Source organism: Lontra canadensis, unplaced genomic scaffold (genome assembly GCF_010015895.1).
Source record: "Lontra canadensis isolate GAN:19392208 unplaced genomic scaffold, GSC_riverotter_1.0 scaffold34, whole genome shotgun sequence".
Taxonomy (NCBI): Eukaryota; Metazoa; Chordata; class Mammalia; order Carnivora; family Mustelidae; genus Lontra; species Lontra canadensis.
In genome coordinates, this window is record NW_022631028.1 from 360,728 (window position 1) to 382,530 (window position 21,803).

The 21,803-nt window shown below is 40.9% G+C and overlaps 1 protein-coding gene across 27 annotated transcripts in view; it reads right to left on the minus strand.

Moving 5' to 3' along the window:
* The window catches only part of CADPS (calcium dependent secretion activator), a 467,297-nt gene that overhangs the window by 331,975 nt on the left and 113,519 nt on the right, over positions 1-21,803 (minus strand). For all 27 annotated transcript variants that reach the window (XM_032867304.1, XM_032867302.1, XM_032867301.1 and 24 more), the window contains exon 3: positions 13,223-13,555. In XM_032867304.1, the coding sequence (XP_032723195.1) occupies positions 13,223-13,555 (333 nt within the window). The remainder of the gene's footprint in view (positions 1-13,222; positions 13,556-21,803) is intronic.

Below are 21,803 nucleotides of genomic sequence, written 5' to 3' on the forward strand. Positions count from 1 at the left end.
GTCATTTCTCATTTGAGACGAAAACTGCACTTACTGGCAGAACCTCATAAAGAGAGATCATGCGAACCTTCAGAAAGCACTACCGGAAATCAGATTCCAGCTTCCACTAGGATGTGACATGCATAAGAAAAAAACACTGCGAGCACTTCTGATTTGGGAAGCATCTAGGAATTGCTTTGTCTCATAAGGAGAAGAAGGTCCAGAAAAATACAAAGCAAAACAAGAAACAACTGAAGCAGAGCATGGTAAGAAAGGAAGCCAGGGGCGCCTGGGTGTCTCAGTGGGTTAAAGCCTCTGCCTTCGGCTCAGGTCATGATCCCAGAGTCCTGGGATGGAGCCCCGCATCGGGCTCTCTGCTCAGCAGGGAGCCTGCTTTCTCCTCTCTCTCCCTCTGCCTGCCTCTCTGCCTACTTGTAATCTCTGTCTGTCAAATAAATAAAAAAAAATAAAATCTTTAAGAAAGGAAGCCATAGCATGTTCAGTTCTGTATCTTTGCTCCTGTGGGTTGACAGAGTTCAGCAGAGCTGAGTGTAATCTGTGAGAAAGTGAGTGAGTGAATCTGTAATTTCTGAAACCTGACTGCAGGGAGTGGGAAGTGGACACTTCATGGGAAAGCCGTTCTGGTCAGTCTGAGGCTATTTTCAGGGATGGCGTCAGAGAGCTCCATGCCTCCAGGCTCAGCATATCAGGGCATGCTCGCCCCAGCCATGCCTCCCACGTCACCAGTGGTGTGAGAAGACATAAGAGCACCAACGGATGAGGACTATTTTATGGTTTGCTTCAACACATATTGTTTAAAAAAAAAAAAACTAGAACATATAAGCTGCGATTTTAAATATATTACTTCTAAAGATAAGGATAGGTTAAAAAGTGAGTTAAGAATTGGTTTAATTAGAAATATTAAGTAGTCATTCAGGTAGTACTTGGAAATGGCAAAAATCATGAAGGCAATATATTAATGGCTGAAGTCTAGAAAAGAACACAGAAGATAATTTTCTCCCTATCCTAAGTTTTTAAAAGCTTCTTTGTTGAGATTTTTTGCTTGCTGTTCCTTTTGACAAAACACCTATATGCTTAGGGCAGAAAATCTGGAATCATAGAAAGGCACAAATGAAAATGTTAAAATCAGCCATAAGGCTATCTCTGAAGATACACACGGTTAAGATTTTGCTTCTTGCCCCTCATGTACTTTTTCCATAAAAAGGAGAGTATGCCTTTCTATTGCTTCATTGCTTGATTTTCCACTTAGCGATATCTTGTGTACATTTTCCCATGTGGTAAGATTTCTTCTTCAACAACTGTTTTCTTGCCTGAAGAGTATTGTCTCACATGGTCAACCCAAAATCTAATAAATTAATATCTTACTATTGGGAATTACAGTTGCTTCTATTTTTCCACTGTCATATGGAATGCTGCAGTGAACATATTTGAGCTTCATACTCTTGTACACATCTCTGAGTATTTACTTACAACAAATTGCTAAAGATAAAACCACAAGGTTGAAAGGTTTCCCTACTATAAAGTTGTCATAATGTAAATTAACAGATTAATCCACAGAAAGTTTATAATAACCAATTATTCCAACAGTAAGTTATGAGAATACCCATTTCTGTAACATTCACCAATGTATCATCAATTTTCAATGTTAACTTAAAATAATGCTTTCATTGTTTACCGATATACAACTCAGATTACTGAACACTTGGAATTTAAAAATCATCATGTGTTTAGAATTCATTTGTATTTTTCCTTTTGTGTATTACCTGCATATGCTCTTTGTCCTAATTTCTACTGATATGAGCCAAGAAGTAAAAGGCAAGCTTGGTGTCTGAAAAGGAGTATGGAACATAATACTACATGTCTTAAGTAATTTTGCCCCAAGATTTTTTTGCCCCAAGCACTTTCCTATACTTCTCTTTTTAGCTAGGGTGACAATTATTATTATTCGGGGAGAGGATGTTATTCTTTTGTAATGTAAAAGAATTTTAATCTAAAATGGAACTGGAGGATATAAAATGGGAAGTGTCATGCATGTACCCATGGGAAAACAAAATTCAAGGACTGGGAGAAAGATTTCTTATAAATGCCTGATTTACAGAAACCTGATAATCTTGGAATTTTCTTAAATGTTAGGGAGTTGGTCAGGGGTTGCTTCATATCAGCCTTGGGAAGTTTTGCTTACAGTTTCCAGAGGCATGAAAAAGAAATGACCAGGTCATGTTGGTCTCATGAAATAAGATAAATTGATCTCTGTATGACTGGACTGGTTTTGTCTCTTTGAGAAGTTTTCAAAGCTGGTCTCCTTTTTGTTTTTAATTTTAACAGGTTCTAACTAGATACTCCCCTCTTTACATTCCCTGCCCATAAATACAGCCTACCTCAAACCCTCAGTGGACTTGCCTATAGTTTGTTACAGTTTGCACATCCTGAATTGCAATTCTTCTGCTGTTTCCAAATAAACTTTTGACAATTTTGAACTTGCCTCAGTTTACCTCTTTATTTAGGATGACATTCCTTTATGTCAGAAGTGACATCAGAAGGGATGACCCCTGAAGAATGACAACCATCATAATGAAGCAAGGCACCACACCAAGCCCATTGAGCTCACTGCTCCTGTGAGACACCATCTACTTTTAGTTGGTGCGTTTCCTTTTAGATTCTGAGCTCCCTCCCTTTGGTTGAGCTTTTTGATTCAAGCTCTGTTGAAAGTCCTTTTTGATGACTACTCTATCATTTGCTTTCTTATTGGGTGGACACTAGAATTTTGGTATAATTTCCTTAAACGTTTTTGAGGAAAAAAAATAACTAAGTTAATATTGGTGAGCATGGGTAGAGCAAATAAATGATACATGAATACTCAGCACCTTCTTAAGAGAGACCAGTCCCCCAAGCAAGAGCCTCACCTGCCTGGGTAAGTTGCTCACAGAGGATCAGACTGAACTGTCAACTGCAAGATAATTTTATGCAACAAGGGACATGTGGTCACCAGTTGGAAAAGTAGAGCAATGGGTGTCCACCAGGGGCAAAAAAAGTATCTCATGAAAGGCACACTGTAAAATAAAATACAATTTCCAACCCTGAAAGCACATCCATCAGGCTGTTTAGTAATTTTTCTTTTACTCTCAGGAAAACCTCTAAAATGTGGAATCCCAAGCATGTGAATGTTCCAAGGGTGGCCCTTCCTCTGGGCTCCCAGCTGGTTTTATGTTATAAAACTATGGTCTCTTCTCGTGTGTATTTTTGACTAAATGGACCACCTTACTAATGATAATTTAGTATTTCAATGGCCATTATGGGGAACTTTCAGTCTCCCCATGCTTGTTTTTCTCTGGACTGAATTAGAAGGCCATGGCAATAGAACAAACAATCTGAATGGGATAGCTATTTTAATTGGCACCTGGAGGCTTCTAGAAGTATTTAGGATTCCACAACTGCCTTTTTACAAAATACTACTTTTAAGTGAACTGAAACAAATAAGCAATGAGAGGAGATAGAGCAGCATCTGAAGTCTTTCCCTCTAAGCATCGGGGAGGTCTCCCCGAACCCCATTGCTCCAGCTCTGCTATACCCACCTTTGCCCTCTTTTAACCCCTTCCTTTATCCCAACTCCCTTTCTTCTCTAGTGCTGAAACCTTGCCAACTGAGCCTGTTCAAACTCTCTGACGATCCTGCTAAATTATTAATTTCTTATGTCCCATGGACTAAAGCTGAACTTAGAGCTACAGTAAAAGATTTTCCCAAGGTAACTGAGGATCCTCATAGATTTGCTGAATAATTCAATACTGTTACTCAAAATTATCAACCTGGCTTCTCTAACCTTCATCAATTAGTCTATATGTTTGTTGAAGAAGGTCAAACCAAACACTGGATGAAAGGTGCTAATTGAGAAAACACTAAATAATCTTTAGAATTCCAAGTAAGTCAAGCGCCAGCTCTTTTATACGATCAAACCTGGGCCAGAGCCAAAAGGCTGCATCTGGCCATTCTGAGGGCTTTCCTTAAACCAGTAAACTGCAACAAATTCAGGCATGCACCCAAAAGTCTGAAGAATCTGTTCATGATTAGTACAGCAAATTCCAAACTTTTTAAAGAAAAGTCTGAACTCCCTATAGATATTCAATCCCCCAGGTGGCCTTTAATTCAATGTTTATAAGTGATTTAAACAGAGATCTATTTCTGTTAGCCAAGAGAACCCACATAGAATGAGAAACAACGCCCATCCTAATGATGATCTTGTCAATCTAACTAATCAGTTAGCCTATGCCCTAGAAGATGATTCCAAAAGAAGGGTAACTAAAACTTAAATCTCCAACTTCAACAGATGAGATCTCCCAAGCAGACTCTCTCTGCGGGACTCTGACATTATCACAGAAAACCCACCCATCAGAGAAAGGACTGTTACACATAAAAAAGATTCAGATAACAGCTTTCCAAGAACCAAGGGTCAGACTCATCCCAGTGATGGGCCTCCAAGAAAACACTGGGACTGCTTCTCATTCTACCATCAAAGAGACTAGAGGAAACTACTCTCCAGATTGGGGATGAACCTCCCATAATATTAATGGACACAAGAGCTACACCATGCTCAACCCCATCACAATTAAATAGTTGCCCCCTTGGAGTAATAGATTTATTCAATTAATGGGGGCCTCAAATAAGCCATAGTGTGTTCCTTTTTCTAAATGTATACATTTTTCCTTGGGACATTTGCAAGACAAACTTCTGTTTCTCCTCAGTGAATCAGCTCCCAAACACTTATTAGGACAAGGTTTCCTAGAAAAGTATTGTATTGCCATTTCCTTTCCTTGAAAGGGAGAACAAAACTCTTGAGTTAATATCCCCTGAACTTAAATCCCTTGAATTTAATCTCCAAGAAAATCCAAACCCTTTTTCTTTTGCAAGTACTTTACAAATCAGGGAAGATCAAACTTCAGACTTATCCCCATTATTAGGTTTAGTATCCCCTGCTCTATGTGCAAAATCTGGCAAGGACATATGCAAAATTCATAGTGTCCAAAGTTAAGATCCAAATTGATCCCATGAAACCTCTGCCCAGAATCAACCAATATCCCCATGAACAAAGAAGCTCTATAGGGCATAATATCTATCACAGAAGACTACAAAGCACCGGGATTTATTGTCCCCTTGCACCAACCCTAATATTCCTATTTTACCTATAAGAAAACCTCATGGTTAAGAATGGAAATTTGTCCAAGATCTCTGAGTGATAAATAACATTGTTATTCCTCATCATTCTGTTATTTCTAATCCCCAGAGTTACTGGCATCTATCCCCACTAAAAGCAAATTTTTCACCATAATCAATTTATAGGGTGCATTTTTTAGTATTCCAGTTGATAAGGCTAACCAGTATCGTTGGCCTTTACCTGGTAAGGACAACAATATACTTGGATAGTAATGCCTCGAGATTTCACTGAAAGTCCCTACTTCTTAAATATTTTAAAAACTGTCCTAGTTGATATGAAATTTCCTAAATGCTACACCTTACCGCAACATGTAGATGACTTACTTCTTGGCTCACTCTCCTAAACAACCTCAAAAGAAGACAGTATTCACTGTTAAAACTCTTAGCAATTAAGGGACATAAAGTCTCAAAGGAAAAGTTGCAATTTGTTCAAACTCAATCTGATATTTAGGACACTTAATCTCAGAACAAAGGTTACACCTAGATCCTGACAGCCTTCATGGCATCTTGAGCTTCCTAAAGCCTAAAACCAAACGTCAATTACAGGTTTTCTTGGGATATCTGGTGATTGTTGGAATCGGATTCTAAACTTGTCCATTAATGATCTAGCCCCTAAGTCTCATTAAAAACCAAGACCCCATTATATGGGAAAACCAAGCTGACATGGCTTTTAAAACCTCGAAGGAAAACAATAAATCTACTTACCCTGGGAAATCCAAACTATCAGCTACACTTTTTCTTTTTTGCATGTAAAAAAGAAGGAAATGCCCTCAAAATATTTAGCCCAAAATACAGGGGCTACTACCAACCTTTGGGTTATTAGAGCCAACAATCAGATCTCATGGCCTAAGGTTGCTTATCCCTGATGCCCTGAAGCTGTCCCTGCCACTGCCTTTCTAGTAAAGACCACTGAAGAAATTGTCATGGGATCCTCTTTGACCGTCTTTGCACCTCATGCTGTCGAAGCTCTCTTAAACTCGTTTCATATCTAACACCTTTCAGCAAGCCATTTTACTTTTTTTTTTTTTAAGATTTTATTTATTTATTTGACAGAGAGAGATCACAAGTAGGCAGAGAGGCAGGCAGAGAGAGAGAGAGAGGGAAGCAGGCTTCCTGCTGAGCAGAGAGTCCGACGCGGCGCTCGATCCCAGGACCCTGAGATCATGACCTGAGCCGAAGGCAGCAGCTTAACCCACTGAGCCACCCAGATACCCAAGCCATCTTACTTCTTATGAAATTCTCTTACTAATTACCTCTCATATCACCCTCATTCATTGTAATAATTTCAACAGGGTTACACTTCTTCCTTCTTCCATGAAAGAAACCCGCTATGACTGTTTAACTTTGATGGATCATATATTAACCCCTCGTGATGAGTTATAAGAAACCTCCTTGACGAATGTTGATTTCTCATGATTCACTGATGGCTCTTATTTGAAAAATGAAAATGGTAAATATTGTGCCGCATATGTGATATCAATTCCTTTTGAAGTCACTGACATTGCACCCTTCCTTTTGGCCACTTTAGCCCAACAAGCCAAATTATATGCTCTTATTTAAGCATATATTCTTGCTAAAGGTAAAACCACAAACATCTATACTGATAGTCGATATACCTTTGCAGTAGCTCATGATTTTGGACTGCTTTGGAAATGAGGTTTCCTTACATCCAGGTTTCCTTAAAATGGCCCTTATGTCCAAACTTTGCTGTATGTTACGCTCTTGCCAGCAACTCTAGCTATTATTAAAATCTCTAAGCTTCCCAGGAAGCCAAAGGAAACTACCTCACTGATATCTCCACAAAAAAATGCTGCATTCTGGGATTCATAGACTAAACCTGTCATGGTCCAGAAAACTATATACCCTGGTGATGACCTAAGAGAATTAAGCAGGAAAACACAACAACTGACCTCTGAATAGGAAAAACAAAAATGGAGATCTAAAGGCTGTTGGTATCATGAAGAAAAGAAACTCTGATTCAGACCAAATAACAAACCGTTCCTACCAGAAAATCTAAAATTTCCATTATTAACCACCATACATGAATTAAATCATCGGTCAACAGATAAAATAACATTCATAGATCAATACTGGTGGGGAAACATTGGCAAGGCCACAGAAAGCACCTTTCTTGGTTGTTTCTATCCTAAATGTAATCCAGGGAAGTCTATCCATACTACCCCCAAGATTTTAATTTACCCAATGAACCATTTGAGGTCTGGCAAATAGATTTCATACAATTGCCCTAACTAATGGATCTAAGTATGCTCTGGTAATGGTTTGCATGTTTCCACATTGCAGCTCTCCCATGTACACAGATGACTACCTCTTCTGTAGCTGAAGTTCTATTAGAAAAGACTATTCCCACTTGTGGAACCCCCCTTGAAGCTCATAGTGATTGGAGAACACACTTTGCTGGTCAAAGACCTTGACAAGCTATTTTGTTTGGCCAATTCTGTAGCACTTTCATTGTGCTTAGCATCCTCAGTCTTTAGGACTGGTCAAATGTACAAATAGATTTATTAAGACTTAGCTAAATTAGTTGCAATCCTCAAAGTACTCTGGCCAAAAGCACTACCACTGGTTCTTCTAAATCTTAGACTTACTACCATTGGCACACATAAACTTTTTTGCCTTTTGAGATAACTACAGGATGGTTGATACCCTTAGGCCTCACTTTTTTTTTTTTTTTGCCCCACAACTAACAAAGGGGGATATACTTCACGCTTGCAAGGGCCTGATCAAGTCCATAAAAAATAATCACACTCTGATAGAACAGTCTTTCCCTAGTGCACTCTCGGGAGATGAAGACATCCAATATCACATCCTACAGCCTGAAGAGTTTATCTGTTGGAAAGGACATCTCCAAAAAGACTTGCTTCAACCTTGCTGGAAAGGCTCCTCCCAGGTATCGTTAACTCCTATGCAGCCAAATTCAAGGAACAGACTCCTGGATCCCGGTGTCACATATAAACGAAGTCCCCAAAACCTGAATGGACTATACACCAAATGGTGACCTGAAACAGAAAATTTCTAGGGACTGAATCACCTGATGTTTAAAATAGACAACTTGGGTTAGTTGTCTATTTTAAACATCAGGTTGTCTTGGGTAAGACAACTTACCCAAGTTGTCTATTTTAACAACTTACCCAGGCCTGCATAAATTTCCTTCTTTTTCCTCCCTTGTCTCACTCTATATTTAGTTAAATCATGTCATTCATGCTTTCAATTATGCTTTCCCTAGTTTTCCTACCATTCTTTACTTTAGCTTTAACACATCCTTTTATCCCTCCCTTAATAAAAAACCTCTCTGATTCTGCTAAACTTACTGATTGTCAGATTTGTGCATGAGCAAATAGTATTCCTGATGAATGTGAATTGTTGGTCTGGCCACCATCTTTAAAAGGATGGCAAAACCTATCTGGTAAAGATGTAGGATTTTCCTTTGACACCTTGGAAATCACACATGTCCTCCCTTTCAGAAGATTGGCATGAAATACTATGGCTTTCCTTTGGACACTCCATACTCATAATTGGATACCCCCTCACTCAGCTCTGGACTCTTACCCAAAATCTTTGTTATGTTTCAGAATCATAATGATGGGAATGGCAAAACTCTAGGATAGCTCCCACTAAATATTTGTTACTATACCATTTTATATAGTCCAGGTGCACATGAATTCACTCCCTGTTGGAATCCAGAAGACTATATCACTGCCTCCATTAACGTATCTTTACAGTGGGGCAATGAAAACTAGTAATACTGGAAAATTGGAAGCTAATGGGCTCCCACTCAATGGTACTTCATTGGGATTTAACAAAAAATCTGGGGAATGGTGGAAACTTAATTCAACTTACTTTTGCAGTAGAAATCCTCTAATTCTCCACCAAAATCTTCCTTACACTAGATCAGCTCTCTTGTTACTTCAGATCTACAGAAATTTAAAGTACTCACATAATCATTCCCACAATGTTAATAAATCAGATTATGATTATAATGATTATATTTCTGATCAGAAGATACCCTCTTTTATTCCAGGGAAAAATATCTGGGCAAAGAGACCCAACTGTGCCTTAAAAGGCATTGGGTATTTCTTTTTACATGGAAGAAACACAAACTCTACGTTTCCTCCTAATTGGAAAGGATATTTTGGGATCACTGGCCTCAGCTCTGACACTGAAATTAGAAAAACTCTTCCCTCCACTGCTTATATACCTAACCTGGTACCCTCTATCAGCTTAGAAGGGTGTGTCAGAACTGGGAAGGTTATGATTTTGGATGGATGCCTACATATAACCCTACAGTAGGTAGAAAGGGTTTGGGGCAGGCTTTCACCAGAACCTTTTTTGTTTGGGTTGGAGTAGCAGACCTTGAAAAAGCAACTCACAATCTTTCTATAGTTATGTTTACCAATTTCAGTACTTCTAGCTGAGCTTTGGAATATCAACAAATTCAAATAGACAGCCTTGCTGAAGTAGTCCTACAAAAACTTCAGAGACCTTAACCTCCTCACTGCTTAGCAGAGGCGAACCTATGCCCTACTTGGAGAAGAACTTCATTTTTATGTCAGTAAGTCAAGGAAAATAACACAAGAACTAAAAATAATGAAGGACAACATCAATTTGCTAGCCGAAGTTGGCCAAGATCCTGGAAATTGGGGCATTTTTGAACTATTAAATATAGGCAAGTGGGGAAGCTGGTTGAGAAGTGCATTTCAATCAATAGCAATCACTGGGCTTTTGATCCTCAGTTTAATCTTTTTAATTAAATTTCTACTGTTCGGTATTAGTAAACAAATGCCTTATTCCCAAATGTATGTACAAAATAAAATTCTTTTCCTTTCAAAGGCTTTTCCTGGAATTCAACTGACAAGTAGAAACTAAACTATCTACTTCAGAGGGACATAGCTGAGATGACTCATTTTTCAATCCTGTTGTTCAAATAAGGCAAGTGAAAACTCTGTATCATTTACCTTCTTCATGGGACAAGACACCTGGGGATGGTCCTCCTGAGCTTAATGGGAAAAGACACCCGAGGACTACCCTCCTAAGCTCCAGGGGCCATAGAATACAATCAACCTGCAATCCAATTAAACTTTTTTTAAAAAATTAGCAAACAACATCTGGATGACATAATTGATCAGAGGTATTTTCTGAAAAAGACCTTGATCAAAAAGGGGAAATGTGAACGAATTTCAATCTAAAATGAAACCAGAGCACATAAAATAGAAAATCTCATGCATGCGTCCTTAGGAAAACAAAACTTCAGGACTGAGAGGCTGATTTAAATAGAGCCTACTCCAAACCTTCAACAGACTCACCTGTAGCTTGCTATAATTTGTATGTCTGGAACTGTCATTCCTCTGCTATTCCCAAATAAACTCATCTTTTTGACAACTCCGAGCTTGCCTCAGTTTACCTCTTTATTTAGGTCAACAAGAGTATTGTATGTTTTTTCTAACTTATGGAAAACATATTGAGGTTATGAGTCTAAATAACTCTTTTTTAGAGGAAAGCATTGCCTGCCACTTAACCCTATTTAACAATTTAAAAACAGTAAGATGAGAAATGGCATAGCAATGCATTCACTCCAATCATGCTGCTGTTTGTAAGAAAAAAAATTAATCTCTGGAATCATTTTGTGGCTAGCAGGTTTAGGAACACTTAACTAGTTCTGTGATTTTGAACGTTACTCATAACCCAGGCAAGTGATGTGACAACCCATATTCTTGTAGTAGAGAAGGTCGTTCTGGAGACAGGAGGGAATACCACCTGCTCACCCCAATCTAAAGGCGCCATGTGGATGTAGTAGTATTTTAAATAAAAAGAAAATTTAAATTTAATTTCATATTGAGATTTATCTGGTCATTTCAAAATATTTCTTGACCCATCAAAGAAAACGTCTACCTTTGGGTTGGCAATCAGTGTTCTGAATTGAAATTGGCTGAGAAGAAAATAGGATGTGAGAAATATCTTTGAATGTTATGTCTATATTGTATTATGAAATGATAAACAGATTCCTACTTAGTAAAACATCCAGAAATTTCCTGAGGTATCATAGTTGATACCAAGACCCCCTCTACCCATTACAATAAACTGTCATCACCCATTTATTAACTCAATAGGCAATTCCTGAGCACCTGGTATGTGCCAAGAATTGTTTCATGCCACTGTTTTATGGAAATATTAACAAATAAGGCAAAAGATGAGTCACTACCTTCACAGGGCTAACATTCTAATGAAGGGACAGGAGTGGAGCATGAGAGATGATAAACAGGTAAAACAGATGAAGAAGGAATGGAAAATAGTGGTAAAAATTGTGATAAAAATAGGATAAAGGGTGGGATATGGAGTGACTCTGCAAGAAAGAACTTTCGATGGGCTGGTCTTGAAAGACCTCTTAGAGAAGTTGCCATTTAAGCTGGGGCATTCATGCAAAGGTCTTGGCAAAGAGAATTCTTAGCTGAGGGAAGAGCAAATGCAAAGGTCCGAAACCAGTTTGGCGCATTGGGAAAACAGAAAGAAGCCTAGTGAGTGAGCATGTGGGGAAAACAGTATGAACAAGAGTGGTTCACGCATTGCCTCAAGCCTTAGTGAGGAGTTGGGATGTCACTCTAAGGATGTTGAGGAGCTACTGAAATGTCTTACACAGAAGAGGGACATGATCCAATTTATATTTTAAAAAGCTTGCACTACTTGTTGTGTGGTGGGCATGTTATTGTGGGTCAAGAGAGGAGGCAGGGTCACCAGCTGGGTAGACGCTGTGGTCATTTAGGTAAGAGTTGCGGTAGCCTTGAACTAGAGGGTAGCTATGAAGACAAAAAGAAGTAAGCCTCAAAATCTTGTAGTTCTTATGGTAAGCATTTATGGCACTGTTCTGTAGGCTTTTTGCCTCTTCTGATAGACTGACTATATTTTAACTGCCCCCATTTATAAAGTGTCCCATGTTGCTCTGGGCTTTATCCACACTGAATCCTTACAACAATTTCATCCCAAGCTCATGTGTGAGGAGGTTAACTAACTCCCCAAGGCCACAAAGCCAGTGAAGGTCATATTAGGATTTACCTCGGTCTAATTCTCAGCAAGGCACAACTTGGCCAGTATACTATAGTGTCTTAATTTAACCTACCTTAGGGGCAGAGTTAGCCCAGGGAAATTGGAACACAGTTGAGTTTTGTTAATGGTTCTCAAAAGGAGAAGGGCAATAAAACTACCAGGAAGGGAAGCCCTTGCCTAAAATGCAGATTCCTGATCCTTGCCCTGAAATGCAGAATCAGAATCTCTAGGTTTGGAGCCTGGGAATGGGAATTTTAAAAATGCTTCCAAGTGATACTCCCTAAAATTTGCAAAGACTGCAAAGTAGGCACTCAATAAATATTTGTTGAATAAATAATGGAAAGGTTAGGTAGGATAGGAAGATGTAGAGCACCTCACTCCCACAATCTCTGATCCAGAGAAAATACAGGCGCACTTTGAGTGGGCCCAAGCAGAGTCTCAGCTAGCCCCCTCAAATGCACTTGGAAATTCATGATGTGACTAATATACTGGTATGATATACCCAGACCTTCTAGAAGCTTTCTGATGGGGTACTAAGTCCATTTGTCACCCCAGCTAAGGAAGTAAAAACTGCTCTGGTAAGCATCATATATTTTAAAGGCAAAGCCATTTTTACAAAAAACTGTTTTGATCTTTTAGCTTTGTCAACACATGGGAGTCAGGCCATAATCATAAAACCAACTTACCTATTAGAGAGGAGATATACAGCGCCTGGGTCCACAAGACTCTTAGGGGTGTACAAAAATGTTTTCATTTCTTTTAAAACCAGGAGATAAACATGAACATATTCTTCCCTAGATTATAGTAAATTTTTATCAATGCAGTTGTAAAATACAATTTTAATTATTATTATTTTTTTAATCAAGAAGTGACCCATGAAGACAACAGTGCCTAGGGCACACAGAAGTAATAAAGTAACCCTACTGAGTCACAGCTCGGGCCCCAGAGAGAGGCAATTTACCTGGCATGCATTGTACAGGAGCTGATGTTCGAACTTCTTGATCCCAAGAATGTTCTGGAACATCTCATAGAGCTGTTCCTTGCTCAGAATCAGCTCAGAGGCTGCACTGGCTGTCATCCGGGCCTGCTGCTTCCTGGGGTCCTCTTCTCCACGGTAGATGGCATCAAACTTGGCCATCCAGGAGCTCAGCACGGTCTCCTTGCTGAGGCCATCAATCTCGGGCAGGCTGCGTACCCTCTTCTCAATGTGCTTCTTGAAGACCTCCCTGGAGTCATTGGCGGAGCAGCCCCCACTCTGCACCATACGGGCTACACGGTCACTCTTCAGGAACACCTGAGCAAGAACAGGGACAGGAAATATATTAGGGATTCAGCCCTGGAAATACCAGTTTCCTAGGGCTGAGGGCTGGGCTGACTGCCATCATGGGCACCTTGGGAGGGACCAGCATCCTGCCTCTAGTTGTGTGAACTCAGAGAAGTCATGTACATGTTTTGATTTTGTGTCCATATCTGGAAAATGAAAATAATAATAGTACTTACCAGGTTGTTAAAAGGATTACATTGAACAGTGATATGAGAGGCAGCATATACTACATAGACTCTGTGCTCAAACAACTTCCTTTTCCTTCATGATCTCACCAACTCTTACAAGCCAGCGTGTCTCAGAGTGCTCACTGCAGGTGGTGCCCTAGTGGGGTGACTAGAGCTGACGTGAGGTCCTGGCTGAGTTGCTCCATGCAGGGCATGCATGACCTGAAACCCAGGTCCTTGGGTGACTGGAACCAAGGCAGGCATGGACTGGGGTTCCTGGAGCATTCCGCACAGGGGGTGCCCTCATGGGGGTCGGAGGAGGGGCTGAGGCAGATGCGGGCATGGGCTACCAGGTCCTGGAGCATTGTGTGCTGGGGTGCCCGAGCAAGCTGCCCAGAGCCCAAGTGGTGTGGCCACAGAGTGTTCTGGTGTGCTCTGTACCTGTGTTGCAGCAGCTAGAGCTTTAGTGAGCACCAACCAGAGATATCCAGGTATACAGAGGACTGGGGCCACCGTGGGGGGACCAATGGTGCTGGCATGGGCTAGGGGCCCTGCGCTTGCTGAGGCAACAAGCGTGCTATGGCTTCCAGATCTCTGCTCCTGTCACGTGTAAGGGGTGTGAACCCGCGGCTCACCAGCCTCTCTGACCCAGAATTCCACTGGCTCCCTGGCCAGCTGATGGCTTTCTAGGATGAGTCCCTTTGTATTCTCATTGCTCTTTTAAACTGCGGCTTTTGGGGCACCTGGGTGGCTCAGGTGGTTAAGCTTCTGCCTTTGGGTCAGGTCAAGATCTCAGGGTCCTGGGATCAATCCCCCCATTGGGCTCCGTGCTCAGCAGGGGCCCTGCTTCCCCCCGCCCCCACCGCCTGCCTCTCTGCCCACTTGTGATCTTTCTCTCTCTCTGTCAAATAAATAAATAAATAAAATCTTTAAAAAAAAATAAAAAAATAAACTGTGGCTTTTTTCCTGTGCCCTCCGGGTCCATCAGTAGGTCTCTCCCTTCTGCAGTTGGCAGCTTTGGGTGTGCAAGTCCCTTTAGTCACCCTGTCCCTGTCGCTTACGGTTTGTGTGGTCTCTTCAGCTTTTGTCATACAGAAGCTATTCAGTCAGCCCTCAGTTCTTCCTCAGGAGGAACTGCTCCATAAATAAGTGCAGATTTGGTTTGTCCCTGTGGAGGATGTGAGCTCAGGGTCTTTCCACATCGTCACCCTGGACCAGAACCCCACCATGGCTGTTACTGTTAAGTGCAAAGTACATGGCATGAGGTCTGACACATGTTAACCACAATTTATATTTCATTCTATCCTCTCAAGGATACTCACCACACTTGAAATTGAACAAGGACGGGGTATAAGTTTGTATTTAATGTCTCCCTTCCTGAAATGTGAACTCCATTAGGGCTGTGCCCTTCGTGTTCCCCACAATGTCATCCACTTCTCCTATAGAGCCTGGCATTTAGAAAGCAAATGAATAAAGAAGGTAGGCATCATATTCAGTCCATCTTGTAGACTGAAAACCAAGACTCCAGAGTTTGAGAACTCAAACTGGCTGATGACAAAGGTTTTTTGTTTTTGTTTTTTTCCCTTCATCCTGGTTCCTTCCTTCCCTAAGGGTCTTGCCTGCCTGGTGTGGAACCTCTTCTGTCTGCTGGAGAACCGCTGGTTGTTTTGCTGGTGCTGCCTACACCCTGGGACTAAGCCATCCATTAAGAACAGTTTACTGTTGCTCCAGTGCTCACCATGTGGACGTGTACACAAGCTACATGGTTCTGGGGTGTAATACAAGGTGGTGAAATTGCTGCTTCATATTCATGAAAAGGAAACATCTGACATTTTTGAGCTGTCTCCTGGCCACACTTCAGAAGGTGCATAAATATCCTTCCAGAGGCAGAACAAATGTTCACTCCCCTGTCAGATTTCAGGAAATGCCCTTGTTAGCCAGGAGACAGCAGTGCTTGGAGGATATCTCATTGCCTCCTGCTTCATCACAAAGCCTTCCTCAGGGAGGAGAGATGTTAGAAAGGTGGTCTCCATCTACTGTCAAATTAATGATCTAATTTAAAAAGAAGGAGGGCTGAGGGTCTGCTTCTCTGTGCCTGGAAACTAACTGGTATTCACTTGAGACCTTAGAGTTCATTTAAAAATCAATTGTAGAAAAAGAGCTTCAACTAAATCCTCAGGCCTTATAAGCTTTAATGAAATAAAGAATTTTCCTGAAAATCTATAATGTTTAATGCAGATAGATTCTCCATCTACCTGATATATTGTATCTCAGTTACAGGTCTAGGTCTCAAAGAACATCAAAGTTTCAAGGCAAAGAGAGGAAGTTTCTGTATTGAGGCAGGAGCTATAAATCATGGTCCCAGGCCAGTTCTACTACTAACTTGCTGTATGACCTTGGATAAGTCACCTCCCCTCTCTGGTTCTCCAGTTTCTTAATTGTACATGAAGAGAATTGAACTAAAAAAAAAAAAAAAGACAGAAAATGGAGGTTGCCCTTTTGGTTGTAATAGTTATAGTCTTCATGATCACATTCATCCTTTCTTTGGGCACTCACTAGGTAGAAGGCACTGTGCCAGGTGCCAGTAATATAGTGGTAAGCAAAGAGATGCGGATCCAGCCTTCATGCCTCCATGACATCATCCTAATAATTCCATAGAACTATTACAATCTGGGACAAGTGTTACAAGGGAAAGTACATGGGACCATGGGTGTCTATAGCAAGGAATCTATTCCAGTATAGAGTAAGGAAAGCTTTCCTGGAGGAAAATGATATGTAAATGATGGGTAGGTAAAAAAAAGAAAGGGGAACAATATGTGTAAAGACCATGAGTGTCTGAGGAAATAGGCAGAGCCCTCGTGTCTGTGGCAGTGAGGAGTGGAGTGTGACCAATGGCAGGAAGGAGCCGAATGGTTGAAGGTAGGGGAGGCCACATGAAGGATATTGGTCTTCATCTGAAGGGTACTGGGAAACCACTGAAGGTTTTAAGCAGGGACATGGCATGATCAAGTTCAGATTCTCTGGCTTTAAAGTGGAAAACCAACCTGAAGGGGGCTAAGAGAATAGGTAGGAGGCCAGGTCAGGGAGCACTTGCAGGAGCACCAATGAGTGATGATGATGGTAGGGATGGGAAGGGGTTAATTCTTTGTTGTCAGCACTAATGAACATCAGTGACTTAAAACATTTGATCAACACCTATACTCTCCTCCCATCTGTCCTTATCAGTGTCCCACAAACCTGGAGTAGGCCCCCATTATAAGCTCTTAGCACCATATCCCATTCCCCTAAAGCCCTTCCACAGCTGCCATTTGTCTCTGTGACTATTTGGTTAATATCTGAGCTCCAGCTAGACTGTAAGTCCCAGGAAGGCAGGAGTTACATCTATTTTTTTTTCCCAGTCCTTTTTCTGAGTGCCTAAGACAGTGCCTGGCACATAGTTGGTGCTGTGTTAAGAATGAGTGAATGAACAATATGAACTATTTCAGAGCAGAGACCCTATTGAGATTATATTTGGAGGGGAGCAAGAAGGTGAAGGGAAAATAAGCAAGCACATTATACCAGTCTCTTGAAACAATGCATGGAGGCTAGGTTTTCCAAGGGACGTGACAATAGGAGTAAGAAACGAGGTTGCTGGGACATTTCTCCTAGCTGGCATCCATAACTGACTGGGTGACCCGTGGATCCTGCACACATCGCCTGCTTCACATAGACCCTTCTTTGTATAAAGTCGCTATTCAACAAATATCTACTCAACCACTAGTGGATGACCTAGTCACTTCCGGAACCCTCACCCTCCTTTGCTGACACATGGGATTAATTCAGCCAGCCTTCTTTGACAAGGATCAAACTGAAAGGAGTTGGGAAAACAGAGGGCTTCATCTGTCCAGAGATAAGATATGACTGCCAGGCTCCAGAATAAGGGGAGATGAGTAGAATGACAAGAGCGTGAGGAGGAGGCTGGAGACTGAGGAGACAACAAAGATGAAGTGCCAAACAGGAGACAACGTAGCCAAGGGGAGAAAAAGTGGCAGCAGAAAACTAATTTTCTTTCAGGCACATCATCTGTCTTAGCTTTTCGGTCTGTCAGAGGGGAAGTGTCAGCAGGGTCTGGGCGAGCCTCACCCTGTAGCGAATATGGCACCTGAGTACCGATGTGCTTGGCTGTCTCTAAAACCACCCCGGAAACCCATTTGTAGTGGGAGCTGTAGCTGGTGTTTCTGTTTCCTGCTTTGTTTTTTGGTGGCTACTGCAAGAGACTTCAACCCCAGGAACAGCTCTATGCAGTACATCCATAAATCCTTCTTGCCAACTTCCCAGACAGGTCATAATGGGAGATGGAAGATAAACAAACAAATATAGAATGGTGAAGGGCAGTCAATTCAGTGACTTGACCCCATCCATCAGTCCTTCCCTCCATTGCCAGAGCCAAGCAACCTCAATGTTGTTTTAAAACACACATACATACATCAGTATTTAATAATTGTACAGGGTACAGGGTAAAGCTGGCCCAGCTCCCACTATTTGATCCTTTCCCGCTCTGCAAAAGCATGTCATTCTGACATAAATAAGAAAAATACCTAGAAGTTAGAGTAAATAAGGTTAAAAACATCCACAACAAGTTGGTTGCTGCTAATGAATGGCACACAGGTAATGGGAAGAGTAGACTTTGGTATCAGACAGCCCAGAATTCAAGTCCCAACCCTACTAGTTGCTCGCTTTGTCACCTGACCAAGTTACTTAGTCTTTCTGGGGTCTGGCTACCCCATCTTTCAAATGGGAATCCTAACAATGCTCCTATGTAGGATTTGGATGAGGATTCACTGAACCAATGCGTATCAATTGGTGAGCATATAAATGGCACTGGGTAAATGGGACAGCCACATGTAGAAGAATGAAACGGACCACTTTCTTACACCATACACAAAGATAAACTCAAAATGGATGTAAGACCTAAATGTAAGACAGAAATCCATCAAAATCCTGAAGAAGAACACAGGCAGCAACCTCTTTGACCTCAGCTGCAGCAACTTCTTGCTAGACATGTCTCCAAAGCCAGGGAAACAAAAGCAAAAGATGAACTATTGGGACTTCACCAAGAAAAAAAGTTCTTTTTTTTTTTTTTTTAATTCTGTTTATTTATTTGACAGAGAGAGAGAGAGATCACAAATAGGCAGAGAGAGAGGAAGGGAAGCAGGCTCCCCGCTAGCAGAGAGCCCGATGTGGGGCTTGATCCCAGGACCCTGGGATCATAACCTGAGCCGAAGGCAGAGGCTTTAACCCACTGAGCCACCCAGGTGCCCCAAGAAAAAAAGTTCTTGCACAGCAAAAGAACCAGCCTACAAAGCTAAAACTCCCAGCGTACAGGAGAAGATATTTGCAAATGACATCAGATAAATGGCTAGTATCCAAGATCTATAAGGAACTTACCAAACTCAGGAGCCAAAAATCAAACAATCCAGTCAAGAAATGGGGAGAAGACATGAACAGACACTTCTCCAAAGAAGACATTACAAATGTCCAACAGACACATGAAAAAATGCTCCATATCACTTGGCATCAGGGAAATGCAAATCAAAACCACACTAAGATACCAGCTTATACAGTCAGGATGGCTAAAATTAACAAGTCAGGAAACAACAAATGGCAAGGATGCAGAGAAAGGGAAAGCCTCTTATACTGCTGATGGGAATGCAAGCTGTAGAGCCACTGTGGAAAAGAGTATGGTGGTTCCTCAAGAAGTTATAAAAATAGCACTACCCCACCAGCACCCCAATATTCATAGCAATAATGTCCACAATGGCCAAAGTGTGGAAAGAGTTGAGATGTCCACTGATAATTAGAAGATATGATTATACACACACACACTGTAATATTACTCAGCCATCAGAAATGATGAATACTTACCATTTACATTGATGAGGATGGAACTGGAGGGTATTATGCTGAGCTAAATAAGTCAATCATAGAAAGACTAATAGTCTTTCTAACTATCATATAGTTTCACTCATATGTGAAATATAAGAAACAGGGCAGAGGACCATAAGGGAAGGGAGGGAAAAGAGAATGGGAAGTCACGGGGTGGAGTGGGGGGGACCATAAGAGACTCTTAACTGTAGGAAACAAACTGAGGGTTGCAGGAGGGGAGATAGGTGGGGGGATGGGAGAATTGGGGGACGGGCCTTAAGGAGGGCATGTGATGTGATGAGCACTTATTGTTATACACAACTGATAAATTATTGAACACTACATCTGAAACTAAAGATGTACTACAAGTTGGTTAATTGAATTTAAATTAAAAAAAATTGTTGAACATAGTGTCTGTAATGGTGCTTATTACATTTACTACTGAATGTAATAAAATTCAAATATTATTTTTATTTTTAATTTATTTTTATTATTTTTTAATAAACATATAATGTATTATTAGCCCCAGGGGTACAGGTCTGTGAATCACCAGGCTTACACACTTCACAGCACTCACCATAGCACATACCGTCCCCAATGTCCATAACCCCACCACCCTCTCCCTACACCCCTCCCCCCGGCCACCCTCAAGTTTGTTTTGTGACATTAAGAGTCTGTTTTGGTTTGTCTCCCTCCCGATCCCATCTTGTTTCATTTATTCTTTTCCTATCCCCCTAACCCCCCCCAACACCGGTTGCATCTCCACTTCCTCATATCAGGGAGATCATATGATAGTTGTCTTTCTCTGATTGACTTATTTCGCTAAGCATAATACCCTCTCGTTCCATCCACATCGTCGCAAATGGCAAGATTTCATTTCTTTTGATGGCTGCATAGTATTCCATTGTATATATATACCACATCTCCTTTATCCATTCATCTGCTGATGGACATCTAGGTTCTTTCCATAGTTTGGCTATTGTGGACACTGCTGCTATAAACATTCGGGTGTACATGCCCCTTCGGATCACTACGTTTGTATCTTAAGGGTAAATACCCAGTAGTGCAATTGCTGGGTTGTAAGGTAGCTCTATTTACAACTTTTTGAGGAACCTCCATACTGTTTTCCAGAGTGGTTGCACCTAGCTATTATTTTTAAATAGAATATCATGCAGCCATGAAAAAAGATAATATTTTCTCATTAGCCCCAAAAGATGTCCTGATAGATTGTCAAAGCAGATAATTCTAATGGTAGAGGTACAGTGAAGTTGGGGGATAGGAGCATGACCCTGGATTGAGAACAGTACAGGTAGTAAAACTGATGAGAATATGTCCTAACTGTGACTTGGCAGGGGTAGGAAAGAAACTGAAACCTACTGTGCTAAGTGAAACAAGTGGGTTAGTAATATTTTTTTGTTATTCTCCTAATAATGCTAATTTAGAAATCAAATAGCTATCTTTATGTGTATAGACACTTTAAAGATACCTGAAAAGATACATACTAACATTTAGTAGTGGTTCTCTGGGGTAACGGGATTATAGGTGGTTTTACCAACCATGTGCTTTAGATTTTTTCTAAAATCATTTTCTACATCATCTATTTTTTATAATTTCTGTGTACATATTTATCATTTTTATGTTATGTTTTACTTTACAATCACTTAAAACACCTCTCCCTACATGGAAAAATTACAAATTTTACCTTCACTGAGTCAAGGAGCATGTCAGTTTCTAAAATAAAATGCACCTTTGGGTTCAAAAGATACCTTTCACCAAAAGTAAAAGAACCTGGGGCAAATTTTAGAAGAGATCTGGGACTTTAGAAGCAGTAGGCAGTGGTAGGTTAGCAGCAAAAGCAGTTCCATACATTTCTTATTTCTTTACCCTGGCCCCCAGCCTTGACCTTGTACCTCTCCTACCCTAAACCCAGGCCTTGAAAGTAGGGAGTGGATTGATTCTATGAATTTTCAACTCTCTCCTACTGTTTCTATGCAGCAGATGTGAATAAGCACCATCCTCCCCCTCCAAACTAATATATTTATGATGGCACTTTCCAGGTGCCAGATTTAGGGTGAAGGAGTGAGTGTGAGTGTGTGTGTGTGTGTGTGTGTGTGTGTGTAATTTAATCCTGACCACAATCATGCAGG